The sequence below is a fragment of the Microplitis mediator genome, chromosome 4 (genome assembly GCF_029852145.1).
Source record: "Microplitis mediator isolate UGA2020A chromosome 4, iyMicMedi2.1, whole genome shotgun sequence".
NCBI classification, from domain to species: domain Eukaryota; kingdom Metazoa; phylum Arthropoda; class Insecta; order Hymenoptera; family Braconidae; genus Microplitis; species Microplitis mediator.
In genome coordinates, this window is record NC_079972.1 from 710168 (window position 1) to 732268 (window position 22101).

Consider the following 22101-nt stretch of genomic DNA (forward strand, 5'->3'; position numbering starts at 1 on the left):
TTCGTAGTTACCTGTTGATTTATGTGAAGAAGTAATGTTCAAATTTTCAAAGGGATCGGTTCAGTACATTTTGAGTTATGATGTTCACGGACTTTAAAAATAACGTTTTCGGGAAAATCCATTTAAAGTTTTTCATTCGTGAAAATTTGAAATAAACTATCAATAAAAGAATATGAATTTTCATACTTATATTGAGTCATCAGTTTACATCCTTTGAAAGACACACAGCCGGAGAAAGGGATTCGGAAGAACAAAGAAAATTGCAACTGATTTCTACTAGGGGTATGTAGGGGCAGGTCGGGCAGGTATAAAAATCAGGTATCGCGGCCGGTCAGTTGAAACGCTGTAACTCCGTAGTTTTACTCGGATTGATTTAAAATTTGTACACAATATTCTTGACATATTGTTCATTCAGAAAAAAAATTAAAACAAAAATTTTTCAAAAATAATTTAAAAACCCTCCCCCCCCCCTTAATAGAAACGATTTGAAACGATTAGACAAAAAAAATTTTCAATACTTTTTAATGCTTTCTGTATAGTTTGAATACTTTTGAATGGGAATTTAACATTGCAAACCATTTCGAATTGTTTCTCTTCATCAAGGTTATCAATTGAACATTTAGTTAGCAGTCAATGATTAAAAAAAAAAAAAAGATAATAGAATTTCATCAACTTACTGATGCGCCCAGTAAGTATAGAAGAGAAAGGAGCATGTCAATAACTCATTTTACCCTGTTACAAAACAAGAGAAGAAGGCATTTGTTTTCTAGTTATTCAAATATTCTTAAAGATCAGTACCATATTCGTTACAATATATTCTTTTCGGTCGGTAATCATACTGCATGCATTGGTCTTTTTTTTAAAATAATTTAAAACTATGTAATGAATTTCAGTAACCAACTTAACATTAGGCCGTTTATTTCAGTAGGGGACTTTATAGTAAGAAATTATACGGTAGGCATTAAAAAATGTTCGTATTTAATAAGGTGAGCAACTATCAATTCGACAATAAAACGGTAGGCAACTGATACCTTCCTGATTTTTTTACGGGTGAATTGCTATTGCATTTTGAAGTTTAAAGCATATGTAAAATTAATGAGTTTTGAAAAAAAATAAACATATTTTTTAGTGATTTTGAGTTACTTCATAGTCCGCTATTTTTTCTCATATTAAGGGGGATCTCACTCATAAATAAAAATGACTTCTGTTCAAGGATTAAATTCTTGTTTTTGAATTGATAAATTCATAGTTGGACAGTAGGTTTTTTTTTATATTAGTTATAACTTATAACCATTGAGATAATGAATTGAATTATTCTACCTGAATTGATCTGATTGGGTTAAAAACTCTGAATTAATTTTTTACATTGTTTTATTATCTTTAAAATTTGCATACATCGAAATAAATAAAACATAACTAAAGTTATTTTTTAACATATTCGGGTTGATTGTTATCGTGAATTTAAAATATTTGGCAGATAAAAAAAATTATTTATTAATTATTATATAAATACTTTTCTGTGTCACTATAACAGAGTTTCAGAGGTGAAATTCGATCAAGGATCATATAATATGTGTATAGATTACCAAACACATGATTTTAGTCAACGATTAGCTGAAAACCTTTCTCTCAGTAAGAAGATGATTCATAGAAACAACAAATTTGGGCATCGATTGGCCCTGCGGGTAAGCCCAAAAACTTCCTGCTTTCGAGCTCAAGGAGCTCAAGGAGCTCGAAAACATCAGTGTAATTACATTTTCGAGCTCGAAAATACTCTTCCATACAATTTTTTTTAAATGAGCTTTTCATGTTACATTTTATGTTAAACTTGAAAAATATATGAATTGGAAATCACCAATAAACACGCGTTTTTTACAATTTTTATTCCCAATTATATTTAATAAAATAAATGTATTCCGTCAGAAATCAATGTAAGCGATCAAAATAAAGATTACAAAAAGTTTTGACTCAGATCAGAGCGTTAGTATATAAAATATTTGAAACAAATATAAAAAATGGTGATTTTTCAATTTTTGAGTTAATAGTATGATTTAAATTAAAGAACTAATTATGTTCCTACGATGCTAGGATCACTTTTTTCCAGTAACGTTGGATTTTCTCGGTATTTACATTATTTCGAACAACTCTACAAATTAATTTTGGACAAATTATTTCATTTAGAGGTTGCGAAAAAAAACAAAATTTATAATTTCAATAATTTACATCTTTGAAACAAAAAAAAACATCTCTCTGAAAATTTCAGGGTCCTCTAAGAACAAATAGAGGTAGTCTAAGAAAACATTTGGGTAAACAAGAAAAATAAGTTTTTGAATTATTCAATTTTGAACGTTTCAAAATTTTTTTTCAAATATATTTTTTTCATAGCCCTAAGTATCCACTTTGAAATGAACTAAAGCCAATTCTTGTAATTATAATAGTTTTCGAGATATTAAATAAATAAACTTGAAAGATTCGAAAAATTATAAGTTTTTGAGTTTTGCATAACTTATGATAAAAATTTTTAAAATTTTTTTCCAGTGGTAAAACTTGATTATAGTATGAAAGAAAAATTCTGACCAAATTTTATCCAAATCGGAAGGGTTCGATTCCAACTATCGGTCGATTTGACACGGACTGACCCATATATAACTATGTATGCATACAAAACATTCATTTTATTTATTTACTTAGTTATTTACTTTTAAGGTCATGGAGCTATTGCTTTCTGTGATCACGAATCAAAATACAAATTTTGGATAGTGAAAATTTGCTGAAACATCAAGCTGAGTACTTTTAACACGATGCGAGTGTTATCTTTCACACCATTCTGTGTTATTAAATAAATTGTAACATTCGAGTTCTACTCTCACGAATACTGTCAACTCAAAATTGTAATAGTATCTGAGATTTTTGAATATTGTTATTTGCAGAATGATCGTTGTAAAAGAATTGTTGACTTTTACACTTGTCAATTCAATTATTGCTAATCTGTATTATAATTTTCACAAATCGTAAAATTTACAATACCGATAGTAAGAATCAACAATGAAATGGAATTTATTGCTAATAATAGTAATTTTTGGTTTGGATTGTACACTGATAGAAAATTTATATTGACTCAAGAAATATTTTCTTGAGCCAAGAATTTATTTCTGAAGAAAACCAGTTGTCTTGCTTCAAGAAATTCTTGTCTTGATTTAGATTTTCTTGGCTCTATAGATTTTGTATCTTCGATGGATAACTCTCGTGTCTTGACCCGAAACTATATTATTTTCAATCGATACTATCGAATTCTTCAAGCAAGACCACTTGTCTTCAACTAAAAATGCCGTATTATTATTTTAAGAACTTTAAATTTTTGGTTCAAGTAATAATTCCTTGATAGAAGATGTTTTTAAAGTAATGAACAAAAAATTTTTTTTTTAAATAAATTTCTACTTTAACATATCTGAAGTAAATGAATGTAGTCCTAAAAAATCACTTTAAAACTTTTTATTTTTAAAATGAAAAAAAAAGTTTTTTTTCAAGCTGAGTAAATTGATATCTTGATTTAAAAATCGTGCCATTCTCGAAACGAGTCGGTAATGTCTTAAATCTAGATTTTGCCTATCTTAATCCAAGAGCAAGAAATTCTTGAACGAAATATGTCAGAATTTTGTTTCAAAACAGAAAAGGCTTCATCGAAAAACCAAATTCTCAAACAAAGAATTTTTTTTCTCTATCCGAGAATTTCAATTTTTTGGTTCAAGAACTTATTTCTTGAATTAAAACAATTGAAAATTTTGAAACAAGAACCACATTTTGAAGAAAAAATTTTTCTTGAATCAAGATAGTTTTTCTATCAGTGTAAATTTTTTCTTCCCGCAAGTATCTTTTGATTTGCGACTGTAATTATTAATTAGTTTTGAGCTGCGTTTTTCCGTGTATTGAAATAGTAAAAATTAAAACCACTGACCTCTGAATTACTAGTAGCGACGCTTGAAAGTCCGGGTGACATAGTACCACCAGTTAGGTCAGGGCTGGCTGAAACACCAGATACCTGAGAAAGGAATGACGATGTATGGGGGTAAGATGCAAGATCAGGGTGATGTGGCTTTAGCTGATGATGCGTTAGTCCCGGTGGAGCACTTTGAACTGTCATTGGTACTTGGGACATTCCTATGTTTGATGTAATACTGCCGACATTTTCACCTTCAGAACCACTATTAGAACCCGCAATCTTCTGTGCGGCTTCACTATCAGCTGACCAAAATGACTCGTGGAGATACTGTCGAACTTGATTCTTCTGTTTCTGTACCACATGGTAACGCGTAGGATTTTCTAAAAGTGTTCGCACCTGGAAAAATTATAATGCATGAGAAAAAAAAATATTTTTTTTTTTTTTCGATTGATAATTTATTTAAATTATCAATTTAAATGCTCAGAAATTATACTACTTTATTTTAATTTGCTGTAAATTGAATTTATCTGAAACTAAAAATAAATATAGACTTTTAACGAATAAAATGCCATATAGCGGCCAAAATGGAAAGTAGCTTTCTTAAGAAAAGTTATAAAAAGTTCAAACCCTCATAAATCAGTAAAAATTAATGAAACTAGAAATACAGCTCATTCTATCAGTTTCAATGCACTTTTCATAGAATTCAACTGAGTTGCTCGATTATAAAGTTATGAGAGGAATTAGATACTCTCTAAAAGTGAATTACTGAAATTTACTGGCAAATACTGAATATTCACTAATTTTCACTAATTCAGTTTTAACGAGTATGGATGAAACTAGAACCCTAATCAAAAACTCCAATTTAATCTGATTGAAATTTTTCAACCAAATTAAATAAGAAAAAAATAATTTTTGATCAATCATATTTTCGATTGAAATTCAATCGGAAAAGTCCCAATTGAATCCGATCGGAATTTTTCAATCAGATTCTATCGGAGTTTTTAATTAGGAAATTTTTTAAAAATTTTGAATTATTTTCAAAAGACTCATTTATCAATATAACTATAGCAGTATTATTTGAAGAGTAATTCATAAGCTGCAATGATGAATTTTATAACGATTTCAAATGTAATTTTAGTAACCTATTCTTTGTTTACTTCTCACTATAAAAATTCAAAATTTTCGGAAAAAGAGAAGTTATTTGATTTGATCAAATTCTTTGAAAATCGGGTTTTTCTCAGAAATAGACGCTTTGAGGTCCTAGGAAGCTATTCTGAATATTTTCAGATAGTCGTACATGTCCACGCACGCGCGCGTGCGTGTGCGTATGTGTACACGGAAAAAAAATTCTACCGAAATTTACGATGTTAACATCGTAATCTCGGACTAGACTTTTATTACTGTCAATTTTTAAATGTTTTATTTCAAAATTTATTATGTGGGTTTTATTTTTTACTATTGAACATCGTAATTATAACAAAGACTTTTAGGATTAAAAATTACTGCAAAAATTACAATTTAACATCGTAAAAAAAAATAAATAAAAATTACACTTTAAAAACTATATTTATTCGTACATTTAATATTTCTATTTACTTTTTAACAAAATAAATATTACAGTGCTGCCTCTGTTATAATACGATGGAAGCTATAAAAAGTACGATGTTACATCATACTTTTTAAATAGTAACTGGGTCCTCTGCAAGTCGTTTATATGGATCTTAAAAACAACATATAGTGTAGACCCTTCAGTGGCCGAGTGGTCCAAGGCGTCGGACACTTCGCACTCGAAAAGACTCGGGTTCGAATCCAACTGCCGAACGATTATTATTTTAATCTTTTATTTAAAATTTCTCTTCAAATTTTACGATGTTACATCGTAATTTATATTAAAGAGCTTAAGACTTCGTATTATTTGTCTGAAGTATTATTTCTTAAATGAAATTTCCAGCCCTACATCGTAAAAATTACGATGTGAAAAGTCTAGTCCACCAATATAATAATTAATAGGACAAATTACGATGTTAGCATTGTAAATTTAACTAGAATTTTTTTTCCGTGTATGTAAACTTGTTTTATCCGACAATATCTTTAGAATGAACCAACCGATTTGAACGTACTTGGTGGCAATCGATCGGGCCGCAGGGTCGTTTTTCGGATTTTTAATCGTGCTATGGTTTTTTTTAATAGATTTAAATTTAATTTGTTTCATACTTTGTTTTTACGTTATTCCATACGATTTTTCCATCGGTTTCACTTCGTATAATATAAGTAAATTATAATTAATTTGATAAATTTTTTGTAACACACTATCTAAAAATAAATTAGTGAAACCCACTGCGAATTCCCATACAACGTATGGCGTCCAGATGCATCTTAAAATATAATCTTTCGTACAGACAGTAATAAAGATGTCTAATCACCCAAGTGTAGTGACGTCACCTGCACATAAAATTCATTTTATGTGGCACATAAAGAAACATACAACTTGTGCATTAAATAGATCAACTGCACGGAAAAATAAACCTGTTGCAGCCACAGAACTCAGTTTTAAGTTATCAAACTATAGAAGAGAATAGAATTTTATCTCAAAAACTATAAGAAATTGCGGAACCGAATGAGACACTATAAAATCCATAAATACTCGAGATAAAAAAAAAAATTGTTAAGTTTTGAGTTGTACCTTCACGGAAAAATACTAATGATCAATATTGGAAAACACAAATAAAAAACTGATGCTCTAATATTTTTGCACGATAATACTTTAGCGTAAAAAGTGAGTTCAGCGTTCTCGATATTCTAACAGTCATAAGCGTAATACACTTATTCCTTAGTATCGATGGTGTAACCCGATAAAAAAATCAGCGTCGGTTGGCCCTGCGAGCCAGCCCCAAAACTTCCCGCTGTTTTCGAGCTCTAGGAGCTTGAAAACATCACTGTGAATATATTTTCGAGCTTTTCGAGCTCGAAAATGCTATTACATGCAATATAGGTAAAGTAGCGTAATTCGCAAATATTTTCGAGTCTACTTTATCAAATGATCTGAAATTTTCAGGAAAGTTGATGGCCATCAAGTTCTTCGATTGCCACCTTAAACATCCAAATCGGTTCATTAGTTAAAAAGTTATAGACCATTCACACACACACACATACACTCGGACATCATTCTGAAAATAGTCAGAATAGCTTCCTAGGACCTCAAAACGTCGACATCTGATGAAAACTCGATTTTCGCGAATCGGGGTGAAAACAATAACTTCCCGAAATTTTTGAAAATCATCGATTTTCTTAGCGGGATGTTAAAAAAATTTGAATCCAATTTTACATACTTAGATTACTATTTATGAAGGAACTCGAAAACAGCTGAAAGTTTTAGGGCTGGCCCGCAGGGTTAACCGATACGCAGATCTTTTTTCTCCAACGATATCTCTCGAACAAATTAACCGATCGAGACAGTAGAGGTGGTAATCGACGTGTTTTCTTGAGTTATAGAGCTGATTAGATTTTGAAATAAATTCATCGAGTACATTTTAAGTTATCAAAAATTACATTTTCAAAAAATTTTATTTTTAGAATATCACCAAACGAACGGTACCGATGAAGCTCAATTTTTCACGGCTTGTAAGAATTATTAAGCTACGTCCAATGCCACCTTCGAGATCAATATCGTTTTATCCGTTCAAAAGTTACAGAATATTGACATGCATACGTTCCAACATACGTACATACCTACGTGCATTCAAACGTGCATACACTCGGACACTCTCTTGAAAATAGTCAGGATGACTTCCTAGGACCCTAAAACGTTGAGATCTGGCCTAAACTCGGTTTTCGCAAATCGGACTGAAACCAATAACTTTCTTTGTTTTTTTGAATTTTTAATTTTCTTAGCGGGAAGTTAAAACTCTACTAACATAATGGTATCAATCTAAAAGGAAATTTTTTGTCATTCCTAAGTGTCAAATGCTAATAGTAATTAAAATATCAATAAATAAATATATTTATAATGTATCGAAAGATGGTAGAGAACGGAAAGCAAATGCTATAGCTTCAATATCTGGGGTGTAATAAGAAGAAACAGTCTAAGGCAGGGGATGCCAGATCGTTTTACTGATGAGTCCACTGACGTTTCTGGGATAAAATTGCTACTTACTAGCTACTCTGTGGACAAGACTTGAGCCTTAGCTATTGACAAGAATTAACATCTTGAAATTTAAGTTATGATGACATGTTGTACGTATCAGAATTTAGTGACATAAATATGTATTTGTTGACTTTGGAAAATGAAGGTCTCCCCTACATACATATGTAAATATTCTATAACTCTTGAACAAAAAAAATTTATTTATTTATAAAAAAAATTTTTTTTATAAATAATTTCATCGCTTGTTAACTTAACAATTTGTTATAAACAAGTTCTACAAACTGTTATATTTTTTTTCTAGAGCGAAAAAAAACAACAAAAACAGACATATGTATGAAAGTAATAAAAAAATTTTTTTTCTATTTTTTAAAACACTTTTACATATTACATGAGACCGAAGTTGAATCGGCCTCTTGATTTGTCAACTAACAAATTGATATAACTTATAAACTATTAGAGATACGATAATGAACATTCAAGAAGTTCTTATAAAGATTTAATTAATCTTTTAAATAAGCGAATGACCAAGTTTGTAACTATTTTTTATCAGCTATTATATGCATTTGTTTATAAAAATGTGAGATTTTTTTGACTTTTTCGTATCTTTTATGACTTATAACTTGTTAAATAATCAAATAACAGCTATGAACTTCGGAACAATTTTATTGAGTGATAAAATATCTACTAATCAACCTTTACATCATATCTATATATCATATAGTTTAAATTATATACGTGTTTTATTAATATTTATCTAACTTGTTTTCTTTTATATATAATTTGTTGTTTCTTTATTGCATCACTTACCAATATTTTTAATTTCTATACAATATATTAAGTTATTATAGCTTCGAATTTGATGTACTTCTATTGTTTATTTTAAAAAAAAGTTTCTTTGATGAAATTATCGAGCTATCTTCGAATTACTTGAATTTTTAGCTATCGCTCATATTTTTAAGAGCTTTATCTCTATTTTTCGTCTTTTTGAACTTGTCGACTAGACTACGGGACATAATGACATTTACTAATTGTTTCAAAAATTGTATGGGCTCTTCGTCTTTATAATAACTTTTGATCGCCACATAATTGATTGCCTTAGCTTGATTAGCTAAAATAATGTTGGTTACAAAATAAAACTCACCATTTTTTACATATTTTTCAGATGTTTCATACATTGATAATCCAACCTGATCTAAAACTCATCTAACTCTCAATGTTAATCACTTCTATTTATTTCTGTTCAACTACATTGATTTTATTGAGCATATTCGTCAGCAAATCATAAAAAATGCTTGTTTTTATAAATTAGATTCGAATTTTCAAAGTTCAATATAAAATATTACTTTCTTTCGAAATCGAAGAGCTCGAAATTATCAATGTACTTAAAAGTGTTTTCGAGTTCAAGTAGCTCAAAAACAGCGAGAAAGTTTGAAACTGGCCCGCGGAGTCAACTTTTTCAAATTACTTTAAATGAATCATGTATTTCATCAGTATTGATTATTGTTTTTCTACAATCTTATCTAACACTTTAAAAATAGTATATTTTTTCAAGAAAGCTTCCAACATCCCATTTTCTTACGAGCCTACGAAATTAGAGTTTTTTTTAGAAATTTCTTTTCACATGGACAATTTTCTTGAGTAATTTTATTGATAACCTACATTGACAAGACAGTTGAAGACGAATCGTGTAATTGGCGAGACTAAGTCGACTCGTAAAAAGATAAAGTCAGGTCGTTGCGTCGTCTTCTCTATCATTTATGGATATTTGTGCTCTAGTATAATACTCGTTCAATTCCATTCTATCTAACCCGAAACGCTTTGTGGTATCTTCAGAAAAATTATGACTATCAAGACTTGTTTTATCCTTTTAATTCTTTTTATCTTGATCTTGCTTTACTGTCTTTTTTGTTTCCGACCCCGTAAAGTTTCCTTTTTTTGCTATCTCTTTATTTTATATTCATTATGATTCCAAAATTAATCAATGGCAACGTCAATAAACATGAAGATTATCAGTTTATTTTTCTAATTAAAAAGTATTTGAAACCAAAAATTATTCTTTTGACTGACAAATAGTGTAATGGGTGGCAAGAAATGAAACAATACGATTTTAAACAAGGGTGAGGTTAATTGTTCGGGTCGAAGGCAACGGCTGGGATCATACAAAATCCAAAATCGTATTTAATCTTGAACCATATATTATATTTTTCATGATACTAGCATCGAAACTTAAGGTTTCAATGTTCTGCATAGGGATACACGTGCTACGAAAACCCTACCTCCTCTCCAGGACACCGTTAGACAAAAAATTTGAATCAAGTGACCAAAGATGGACGTCAACGAGAGGAGAATTCAAAGAACTCGACCCATTGACCCGCGGTTTCTAAACCACAACCACCACGAGTCCATACCACTGTGGGCCTAATACTTCTTCCATCTCAGGAAACAAAGAGACTCTGATCGAAGTGGACTTGAAGAACCCGCCAATGGTACCAGTTCCCTGTACTTGTGAACAGGCCACGAGACAAAATGGTAAGACGCGGCCTTACCTTAATGCTTTAAGAAGGGTACTCTTCATTTGTGATCATTTAGGTTGCGAACAAGCTATTATTCACTTGTTCCGTCCTTAATTATTTTCTACTCTTTAAGTCATCAACCACTTTTATTTTATGAAACAAATCAAAAGTATGCCATAACTCGAGACAAATATTAGCAAACGCGTAAATTGTGAATAACTTCAGTCAGCGCGCAGAACATTAGTGTTTCGTTCTTTAGGAAGATAGGGGAAGCTGGCCTAAAGCGGGTATGTTAACGTTAAGAGCCGAGAAAATTTAGTATTTGTATGATAACAATAATGATTTTTTTTTTTTTTTTGATAGAGGATTTATCGAACTTTAAAATCAATAAGCAATATTGCATAGATTTGTATTAATTTATGATTTATTATTAAAATTAAAAAACACTCCCAAAAACCGCTTTGCCCTAGGGGGGGGGGGGGGCTAAAGCGGGTAATCCGTTCAGGCAAAGCGGGTTGGCACTACAATTAAGGGAAGTACGCTTATTTTAGATATTTAAATAATAATTTTAGTTTAATTTAATCAGTCTTTAACAACTTAAACGACTAACTTATTAAATATAGCAATACTTCAATATAAATGACTATTTAATCGGTAACTTGTAATTAAATTTTTTCGTTAATTATATAAATAATAATATTCGACTAATTATTCAGTCTTTTGCAGATTTTGGTGTATTACTGTACAGTACGCACCCGGTATCGGTAAAAAATAATTTTAGACTATTTTAATTAGTCTTTAGCAGTTTTTGCCCTACCCGCTTTGCCCGAGAACACGTTTTTTATCCAAGTGATGCTAAACTCAAATAATTCAAAACAAAACGCTATATTTTTCTCTCAATTTTAACTTAAATAGGCTCAAATTAATAGAAAATTATCAACGATATAATAAGTGTATTCGTTTTTGAATAATCAGAAAATATAGACCTTTAATTTTTTTAAGAAATTGTTAATTTTTTTGTAATTGCGTGTAATTAAGCCATACCGCTTCATTAATGCTCGTTTGGGACTGAGCGAAACTCGGCAGTACTCGGGTAACCTCAACATATGCATACCTTGTCCCTTGCGTTTCATGCGTCGGGGTACAAGCGCCTACCCGCTTTAGGCGGGGTACCCGCTTTAGGCCACCTTCCCCTATAGATAATGTTTCTGCCTGTTGATTGAAGACATTCGTAATTTCAACTCTGATACTTGTCATTTTAATAGTAATTTCAGGCCATTAATTTTAAAGTCGCAAATAACAGCTCTGACTTTGTAATCAAATATCATAAAAATGAGTGTAAATAACGAATCGTATTCATAGTTTCTGCTGAATTATAAACTGAAAATCACAATTTACGCTTACGCTAATAGTCTATCACGCCATTGGTTTAAAATTAATTTGTTTCTGACTGGCTGCTGACACTGAAACTTCAAGTTCCAATGCAAATAATCATGAAGTAGTCTATTGTGTGATACAAGATGTTATACGATTTCAGACTGCGGGTGATGTCAGCCCTCGCCGACGGCTCAGGCAGACAACTTCACCCTGGTCTGAAATCGTTTCGTTTCATTCCATGTCACACAATATACTATTTCATATTATCTGAATTAAAGCTTCGAGTTTTAATGTCTGCAGCCAGTCGAAATGAGACGATTTAATATCATCAATAGCGCATCTATTAACTGTCATCTGAGTTGGTAACAATAAGGATTACAAAAAATAAATGCGACTCTGGTGAAGCTGAACTCAAGTTAGAAGCTAATTTAGTGGGCAGAAATAAAGTTTTTTTACATCTCTAGAAATGAAAATATTTATATTCTGTAACTCGGACAGTTAGTCTATGGTGAAGCGGAAATTTCCTAAAAATTTCCTGGAAATTTCGACTTATCGAATGCCTCTTCTCCTTTATAGAGTAACCCATACAGGAGCTGCCAGAGTTGAACAACGGGCCCCTACTTGGCCCAGCACTGGGGAACCTAGCCTTGGCCATCCAATGACAAGCCAGGCTTGGGCCAGGACTGGGTAACCTAGCCTTGGCCGTTACAATGATTACCCGGGCTTGGGCCAAGGTAGGATTACCCAAGTTTGGATATACCCATGGTTTATACAAGTAGATCATATAAATGTACCAGTTCAACGTTAGTAGGTTCGTCCAGTATAGCTACCGTTCGGACCCAGTAATCAGAAGGACGGCAGTTCGCGCTCAGAGTCCAGCAGAATTTCCACCGAGTTTTTTTCACATCATTTACCTCCCTTAAATGGACGGATTTTTGCAATAACGTCTTAACTTATAAGGTTAGTTAAGACGTTATTGCAAAAATCCGTCCAAATAATTAAAACGTTAATGATCATGAATTCTACGAGGTTAATAATAATAAATTTTTTTAAATTAAATTTATTCGTATCCTGGAAGCCTGGGCCAGGTCTGGCAACCAAGCATGGGCCAGGTCTGGTAACCAAGCATGGGCCAGGTCTGGCAACCAGGCTTGGCCCGAGATTATCATTCCAAGCTTCTACCAAAGCTGGGCCAAGACTGGCTTACAAGCCTGGCCCAAGGTTCTACAAAGTTGGGCCAAGTCTGGGCCAAGCTTGGACCCGTGGTACTTTCCTCTCTGGGAAGCAACAACGCATATATGCTCTTACATCTACATTAGGGTGATCCAAAAAATAACAAATTTTTTTTTTTTTTCGGAAACAGGTTCAAAAGTTTCATTTAGATAAAAAAAGATGCCTATAAAAATTAGAGCTCTTAATATTAACATTAAGAGGTTCCTTATCGCACTTTTCTATTTTCCACAAGAATAACATGGAAAAAATTTTTTTTACGTCTTCTGATTTTTATAAGTTGTTAACGATGCGTCAAAGGAATAATTGGCAGGCATATTTTTGTAGGGAATTGAATGTTCTACAAAAAAAGATTCCTATCATTTGTTGAGGAATCTATTTGTTCAAAAGTTATTTGAGGTTGAAGTCGAATTCATATTAAATTTTGAAATTTTCTTACTTTTCCGGCGGAACTATCAGACCTAATACAAAATATCATTGGACCTTTTTTGTAGACAATTTTATTCCCTAGAAGTTATTTCTAACAAAGTTTTTTCGAATTCCGCAGTGTTTTTTAGTTATTTTTATTTTAATGTCAAGCTCTTAAAATAGATCAGAAGACTATTTTTTTTATGAGCTTGACATTAAAATGAAAATAACTAGAAAATAATGCGGATCAATTGATTCAAAAACTTTTTTTTGGTTCAAGACAGTAAATTCTCTAGCTCCAAAAAAATTTACTTTTGAAGAGAAATTGAAAACTTTTTGGTTTAAGAGAAGAAATTCTTGTCCCAAGAAAAAAAATTTCTCACTCCAAAAAATCAACGTTTTGAACGAAAAAAAGTTTACTTCGGTCAAGAAACTTTTTCTTGCCCTAAGAAAAAAATTTTCTTGCTCAAAAAAATAAACGTTTTGATTAAAAAAAAAAAAAAACCCTTGGGCCAAGAAAAAATCTCTTGACTCAAGAAAAAAATTCTCTTGCTCCAAATAATAAATTGCTCAAGTGAAAATAAAAGTTGCTTGGGTCAAGAAAAAAAAATTTTTTGCTCCAAAAGTTTGCTTCTTTAATAAAGACTTAAATTTTTTTCAGTCGAAAATGTATTCTCTCTCCGAAAGATTGACGTATTGATTTTGTTTTTTTTTTTTTTTCTGAAACGTAATTTTTGTTTTTCTATTTCGAGAAAAATTATTCAAGTAACCATTAATATTAAATATTAAAGCCATGATGTATATAGGGTAAACTAGAGTACAATCCCAAAAGGTTTTTGTCACTCTGTCAAATGACATGTAATTTTCTTTTTCAAAAAAAAATCCAAAAAACCCTTTTTTCGAGACGCCATTCCGGATCGTTTAAGCTATCAACCATATTTTTAGGAGACCTATTTTTCGCAGGTTTTCATCTTCTCGACTAGACTATACTAGTGAACTTTAACTTTAATTATTTTAAAAATTAAAAAAATAATCAATTAAAATAAATAATTTCAGGGTTGCCAGGAAGGAGAGAAATCAACAGAAGCAGTGAGTCAAACAAACGCGTTTCTTCAAAGAGGCTGTAAAACTTGCGCTTCATTGTATCAATCGACATGCACCTATTACTTACACAAAAGTATCTGAAATTCGAACCAAGTCCGAAGATAGACTAGTGATTTTATGACGTTATCATCTACACACAAATTCCCGGATACTTTGATATACTCAAACATACCCCGAGCTGCATATAAGATCGAAATGCAAACAAGTGCTCGTGTCAGAATTTTTTTTTTTTTTTTTTTTTCGTTTTGAAAATCTCTTTATAAATAAAATTAATAATACATAATTGTCAACATAAGTTATTAATTGTTCCTATCCCATTAGGGACTTTACCAATTTTTTTTTAGTTTTATTTAATTTGTCGTGTAATATATAATCGTGTCAGAATTGCTTCCAAGTTTGGAATATAAAACTTCTGAAATAAGTTTCTTACCAGGGACACTACAAAAGGTAGGCGCGATCTCGTGGCGAGCACGGAACTACTCCCACTGCTGCTGTCTAACACCGGTGATTTTCCCCTTCTCCATATCGATCTTTACTCCCAATAAATTTTTTCTCTTGGCTTAAGCGACTTTTGTTATCTTGGTCGGAGAATACAAAAAATACTTGCGTGAAAAGAATAGTACTTGTTCCGAGAAATTTTATTTTCTATAACCAAAAAAATGAAATATTGCTACAAAAAAATAATGTATCTTGTTCCAAAAAAAATATCTCTTACTTTAAAAAATATAAGCTTTTGAAACAAGTGGAAATTTTTTGATAAAAGAAATAGTAAAAAACATTTTTTTCGAAAACAACGGCCTACAAAAGTATTTTCGAGCTGGAAGAGCTCGGAAATGTATTCGCAACAATGTTTTCGAGCTCAAACAGCGGAAAGTTTTGGGGCTGGCCCGCAGGTTCAACCGGTACATATATTTTTTTTTTTGGCACCACCTGCTTTGAAAGTTCAATTTCCGAGCGCTGTAAGTCGTATCTGAAGCGCCCAATATATTTAGCCATGCCTACACACATTTAACTCAACTGCACTTGGGAGCTAATTATCCTATAACTGTACATATTTAACTTTACTATACTAACGTACTAGTAAGATGTCACTACCAGTGACATTATTTAATTTTGCTCTCTATAACTAACGACGTAATTGTATTTGAAGCGATGGAAGCCCCACTATACGTTGTGACACCGCATTACTTTTTATTTTTTGTGTGAGATAAAATGAGTACTGATAATAAAAAGAGCAATTTAAGTTACTTTAATAAAAAAAAAGTAGTCAGAATAGCTCCCTAGAACGTCGAAACGTCAAGATCTGTTAGAAATTCAGTTTTTGAAAATCGGACCGAAACCAATAACTTTCCGAATTTTTGAAAATTTTCAATTTTCTTAGCGGGAAGTTAAAAACCCAAATGAATTCTGATAGATTTAGATTAAAAATTCACTTCGAATTTACTCCCGCTTTATACAATGAACTGAAATTAAGTAATTACTAAATATTTCCAACCATGTTATTTTTGAAAAAATATATGAAAATTATAGAGCGAATCGATTTCGTATATCTCCTTTGAGAAAACAAATAATAAAAAAAAAATAATGTATACATAAGTTGAAGAAGAGTTTACTTTAACGGGTAAATTGCTTGGGATGTGTTTATTAAAAAATAAAAAAATTTACATGTATTTGAATACCTGAATACAAAGAAATAAAAATAAGTCGACATCGACTCCAATGGCGAATCCGGAAACATTCATAGGAGTGGCATTGCGCCATATGAGAACTTATATTAAAGGATTGGCGAGACACCAACTTTTGAAAAAACAGAAAAGAAATTGCGTTGTAACAAGATGGTCGTAAATGGACCAAATCGAAAACACACAAAGCAACTTATAAGTATGGATAGGAAGTTGGTGGAATTTAAAGTAAGACTGTTAACAGAACATTGCTATTTGAGAAAGGAATACATAGAAAGCAGATGTGACAAGCAATATATGGCCAGTAAATATAACAATTGGAAAAAATATAATAAAATTAAGTCGATCGGCGTATATTTTTATACAAATAATATTGTCTCTTATCATCGAAGGGTGGAGCGCCTCGGACTACTCATATTGAAAGGGTAAACGACCGAATGTAAAATAAAAGGCAGGAATGTGATTTAGAAATTAAAAAAACATTGAAAAAGTTTTTATTTGATGATTTTAATCGAATGGAGTTACAGTTAAATAGAAATTTTTCTATTTTTTCAAAATTATTATCCATGTAACGTTATCGAAGCCTACACTGATAGAAAAACTATCTTGATTCAAGAAAAATTTTTTCTTCAAAATGTGGTTCTTGTTTCAAAATTTTTAATTGTTTTAATTTAAGAAATAAGTCCTTGAACCAAAAAATTGAAATTCTCGGATAGAGAAAAAAAATTCTTTGTTTGAGAATTTGATTTTTCGATGAAGCCTTTTTTGTTTTGAAACAAAATCTTGACATATTTCGCTCAAGAATTTCTTGCTCTTGGATTAAGATAGGCAAAATCTAGGTTTAAGACATTACCGACTCGTTTCGAGAATGGCGCGATTTTTAAATCAAGATATCAATTTACTCAGCTTGAAAAAAAACTTTTTTTTTTATTTTAAAAATAAAAAGTTTTAAAGTGATTTTTTAGGACTACATTCATTTGCTTCAGATATGTTAAAGTAGAAATTTATTTTTAAAAAAATTTTTTTTTTCATTACTTTAAAAACATCTTCTATCAAGGAATTATTACTTGAACCAAAAATTTAAAGTTCTTAAAATAATAATACAACATTTTTAGTTGAAGACAAGTGGTCTTGCTTGAAGAATTCGATAGTATCGATTGAAGATAATATAGTTTCGGGTCAAGACACGAGAGTTATCCATCGAAGATACAAAATCGATAGAGCCAAGAAAATCTAAATCAAGACAAGAATTTCTTGAAGCAAGACAATTGCTTTTCTTCAGAAATAAATTCTTGGCTCAAGAAAATATTTCTTGAGTCAATATAAATTTTCTATCAGTGTACCCCTTTGTTACATAGTTTCATTTCCTAACTTATTATTTTATTAAAATTCTATAGTTTTAGTATTATCCTTGAACATTTCATATTTTGACGTTATTATTATTATTATTATTATTATTATTATCATTATTATTATTATTATTATTATCATTATTGTTGTTATTATTATTATTATTCATTTAGCAATAAAGTCAACACTTTGTGGAGCCATCCAATGTACATAATAGTATATATAGTAGTTAAATAATAGATACGACAAATAATAAGATTAGTGAAATTAATCCATTCATTATCTTAACTAGTAATTATTCAATTTGAGAAATAATCACAACACGATATTCGGAATTCAATGAAGTAGACTCCTGCGTGCAAGCACTAGGTAACTCATTCTATATTCAACTGCACTAGTTAAAAACGATTTGCCATAATTTGTGTCGTGGCATGAATGATTCAAAACTCCTTTGAGTCATCATTTCAATTACTTATATTTATTTCTGCTCGAGTATACGTTTCATTAACAATAATCGTAAAAAAAAATTTGAAAGTTACTTGTTTTATTAAATTATTTTTGATTTTGTGAATTTTCATAGTGCAAGGGAAACATTTCTTTGAGCTCGACAAACCCAATGCATTAAAGAATATCTTTAAGCTCAATGAGCTCAAAAGTATTCATAATAATGTTTTCGAGCTCCTCGAGTTTCAAGATTAAAAATATTGCTTAGAAATAAAAATCTTTTTTTTACGCTCTTACCACTCCCACACGGAAAGAAAATTATGGCAGCGGTTCCCATAATTTTGTGAAATTTTTTCCTATACCATCATAGGAATTACGACCATAAATTATGGGAGCGGTTCCTATAATTATAGGAATGGTTCCCATAATTATAGGAATAGTTCCTATAATTATGGGAATGATACCCATAACACTATAGGAATGGTTCCTATAATTATAGGAATGGTTCCTATAATTTATAGGAATACTTTCTATAATATTATGGGAATCATTTCTATAATTTATGGGAATGGTTCCTATAATTTATAGGAACCATTCCCATAAATTATAGGAACCATTCCCATAATATTATGGGAATGGTTCCTATAATAGTATGGGAACTATTCCCATAATATTATGGGAATGATTCCCATAATGCAATTGGAATGGTTCGTATACCATTATGGGAATCATTCCCATAATATTATGGGAATAGTTCCCATACTATTATAGGAACCATTCCTATAATATTATGGTAATGGTTCCCATATTATCATAAAAAAATTAATTTAACGAAGTGTGGTAATCACTTCTACAATACACAGAAATATTATTAAACATAAAAACAAAAATTCAAACATTGAAAAAAAAAATCGTATTTGGCAAAAAAACATTAAAATTTTTAACAAGAATTTTTTGTCAGCACAAAACATTCAAGAAAATTTAAATTTTGGGAAATTTTTACACTATTGTGCAAAAAAAAAATTTTATGATATTATCGGGATGGTTCCCATAACATTATGGGAATAGTTCCCATAATATTATAGGAATAGTTCCTATACCAATATGGGAACCATTCCCATAATAGTATGGGAATGATTTCCATACCATTATAGGAATGGTTCCCATAATGATATGGAAATGGTTCCCATAATGGTATGGGACTCATTCCCATACTATTATGGGAATGGTTCCCATATTGGTATAGGAACTTTTCCTATAATATTATAGGTACTATTCCCATACCATTATGGGAACCATTCCCATAATGCATAGCAAAACTTCCCATAATTTTCTTTCCGTGTAGTATCTATATAGAGAACGATAAGAGCACATAAAAATCTTTTTGTAAATACTTTTGAGCTCTTCGAGCTCAAAAATACTCGTTAATTCATCGGATTCTTCTTAGAATCGACGCAGTTCATTGAACTGTAGAGCGGAGTAGATTTTGGAATCGATTTTTATTTTATTTTTTATAAAAGATTATGTAAAATAATTAAAAATCATTTAAACGAAACTCTGGCACATTAAAATATGTAAGCACAGAGAATTCGTTTTTTGGTGAGATTGACTATTGACTATTCGAATCTTATTATAATTAAAATACAATAATTATCTAATCGTATTTAAGTAAATTCAGATAATTTTATATTTCTTATGTGATGTAACGTAAAATTATCTTTTAGATATAAATTTATGTTATTTAACTTGGTTTCTTCTATTTAGTTATGATTTTTATTGCCCTCTCCAATTCATTTAAATATAACCAGAGTCAGTTTACTTTATTACTTTATCTTATCCAGCGACATGAGAGATTTTTTAAAATATAAATACGTAAATATTTATTTTTTAAAATGATAAAAATAATTCATTTTCGTATATTTAGTAAGTAAGATAAAACAAAAGCTATTTGTACCAAACATACGTCGCTCGTTGAAAAGACTTTGAAATTTCAAATAAATTGATATAAAAAAAAGCTAGAAAATGGTTGACCCAACTGACCATCCCCAAAACTTTTCATAAAAGACATATCTAATTAACAATAATTATCTTTCCTATTCCATAATAGCATCTGGATTTTATACAATAACATTTAAAATTTATCTAGGATAATAATAAAAAAAATAGCAACTGAAAGATCTAGGTAGAGATCTGTTTGAATACATCTGTTCAGATCTAGTTATATCTGGCCATGTCTTGCCAGATAGAAACAATTTAAAAATCTAACCAGATCTGGTCAGATCTAATAAGATTGTTTTTTAGTTATATCTGGTCAGATCTGATTATATCTGGCCAGATCTCGTCAGATAGAGACAATTTAAAGATCTGACCAGATATGACCAGATCTGACCAGATATGACCAGATCTAATAAGATTAATTTTTCGTTATATCTGGTCAGATCTGAAAAGATCTGAAAAGATTATTTTTTAGTTATATCTGGCCAGATCTGATTATATCTGGCCAGATCTCGTCAGATAGAGGCAATTTAAAGATCTGGCCAGATCTTTTTATATATGGCCAGATCTAATCCGTTTTTCCCGGGCGCACTGAGAGATCAATTTATTTGAGCCAAATAAAATTTGTTGCATGCAAATAAACCCAATATTTGAATGAACTGAATCAATATTTATTTGAGACAAACAAATTCATTTTTTAAAGACAAAGATACGATTTATTTGAATGAAATAAAGCTTTGTTTATAGTTAACAAATTTTTATTTGGATAGTGGCGGCTGTAACGTTACCAACTGTGGTGTCATTTCTTCCACCAAGATTTGTTAACTACACGGAGAGAAATTTATGGTAACAATTACAATATATTATGGGGATGGTTCTCATAATGCATTATAACCGGTCGCCAAGTTACTGGCCTAGCTCTTGTCCTGGCCAAGGTTACTTATAATTTACTTAATAAATTAATCTTGTGAGTTGGGGGGTTCGCCTCGTTCCCTTGAAATCTGCACTTATAAATTATAAAAGGAAAAGAAGCCTGGTGGTTTATTCAGTAAAGATTTGATTTTATTTTATTTTCAAGGAAAGTATTTTATTTAATCAATTTTTCTCAATTTGTTACATACAAGAATTCCCCAATTTTATTTTATTGAATTAATATAGATGAAATTTAGTAGGGGAAGGGGGGGGGGGGGCAAAATGGGCCCCTGGGGGCAAAACGGGCCCCCTAAAATTTTGGATGCCTCGAAATATTAGGGGGCAAAATGGGCCCCCAAAGTTTTTAACATGAAAAGTGTTTGGGGCGGGGAAGGGGCAAAATGGTCCCCTCAAAATTTTTAACATGAAAAGTGTTGGGGGGAGGGGGTAAAATGGGCTGTCTAGACTTTGAAAACCTACGAATATTTTTTAGCCAAACGGGTTCCTAAAATTTTTTTAACAGATATGATTAAAGAATTATGATAAGGGGCAAACTAGGTCACGAGTTCAACAGCATTACTAACTATTATTTTTTTCAAAAACAATTTATTCTATATAATCGAAAATAATTAAAATATAAGCAATCAAGTAATGAAATTAAGTTATTTTTAGGTCCAAATATTCACTATCAACTCTTTTTTATACTAAACACACAACAAAAAGTTTCAAAACACAAAACAAGCGACAAACATACATTGAGTTTTGTTGGGGGCCCGTTTTCCCAACTTTTCAGGATTTTTTAATTTTTATAGACACAGCAAATTAACACCAAAAACTCAGCAGAAGGAAAAAAAAGTGAAACAAGCTGAAAAACTTGCATTATAAAAATTTTTTGAGGGGGGCCCATTTTGCCCCACATTTTTTAATTTTTTATTTTTAATGGACAGAACAAATTAACGTCAAATACTTGGAGAGGGAGTAAAAAAAAGTAATACAAGTAAA

The 22101-nt window shown here is 30.8% G+C and overlaps 1 protein-coding gene across 4 annotated transcripts in view; it reads right to left on the minus strand.

Moving 5' to 3' along the window:
* Nucleotides 1-22101, minus strand: part of LOC130666344 (microphthalmia-associated transcription factor) — a 142172-nt gene that overhangs the window by 77332 nt on the left and 42739 nt on the right. For all 4 annotated transcript variants that reach the window (XM_057467224.1, XM_057467222.1, XM_057467223.1 and 1 more), the window contains exon 3: nucleotides 3956-4336. In XM_057467224.1, the coding sequence (XP_057323207.1) occupies nucleotides 3956-4336 (381 nt within the window). The remainder of the gene's footprint in view (nucleotides 1-3955; nucleotides 4337-22101) is intronic.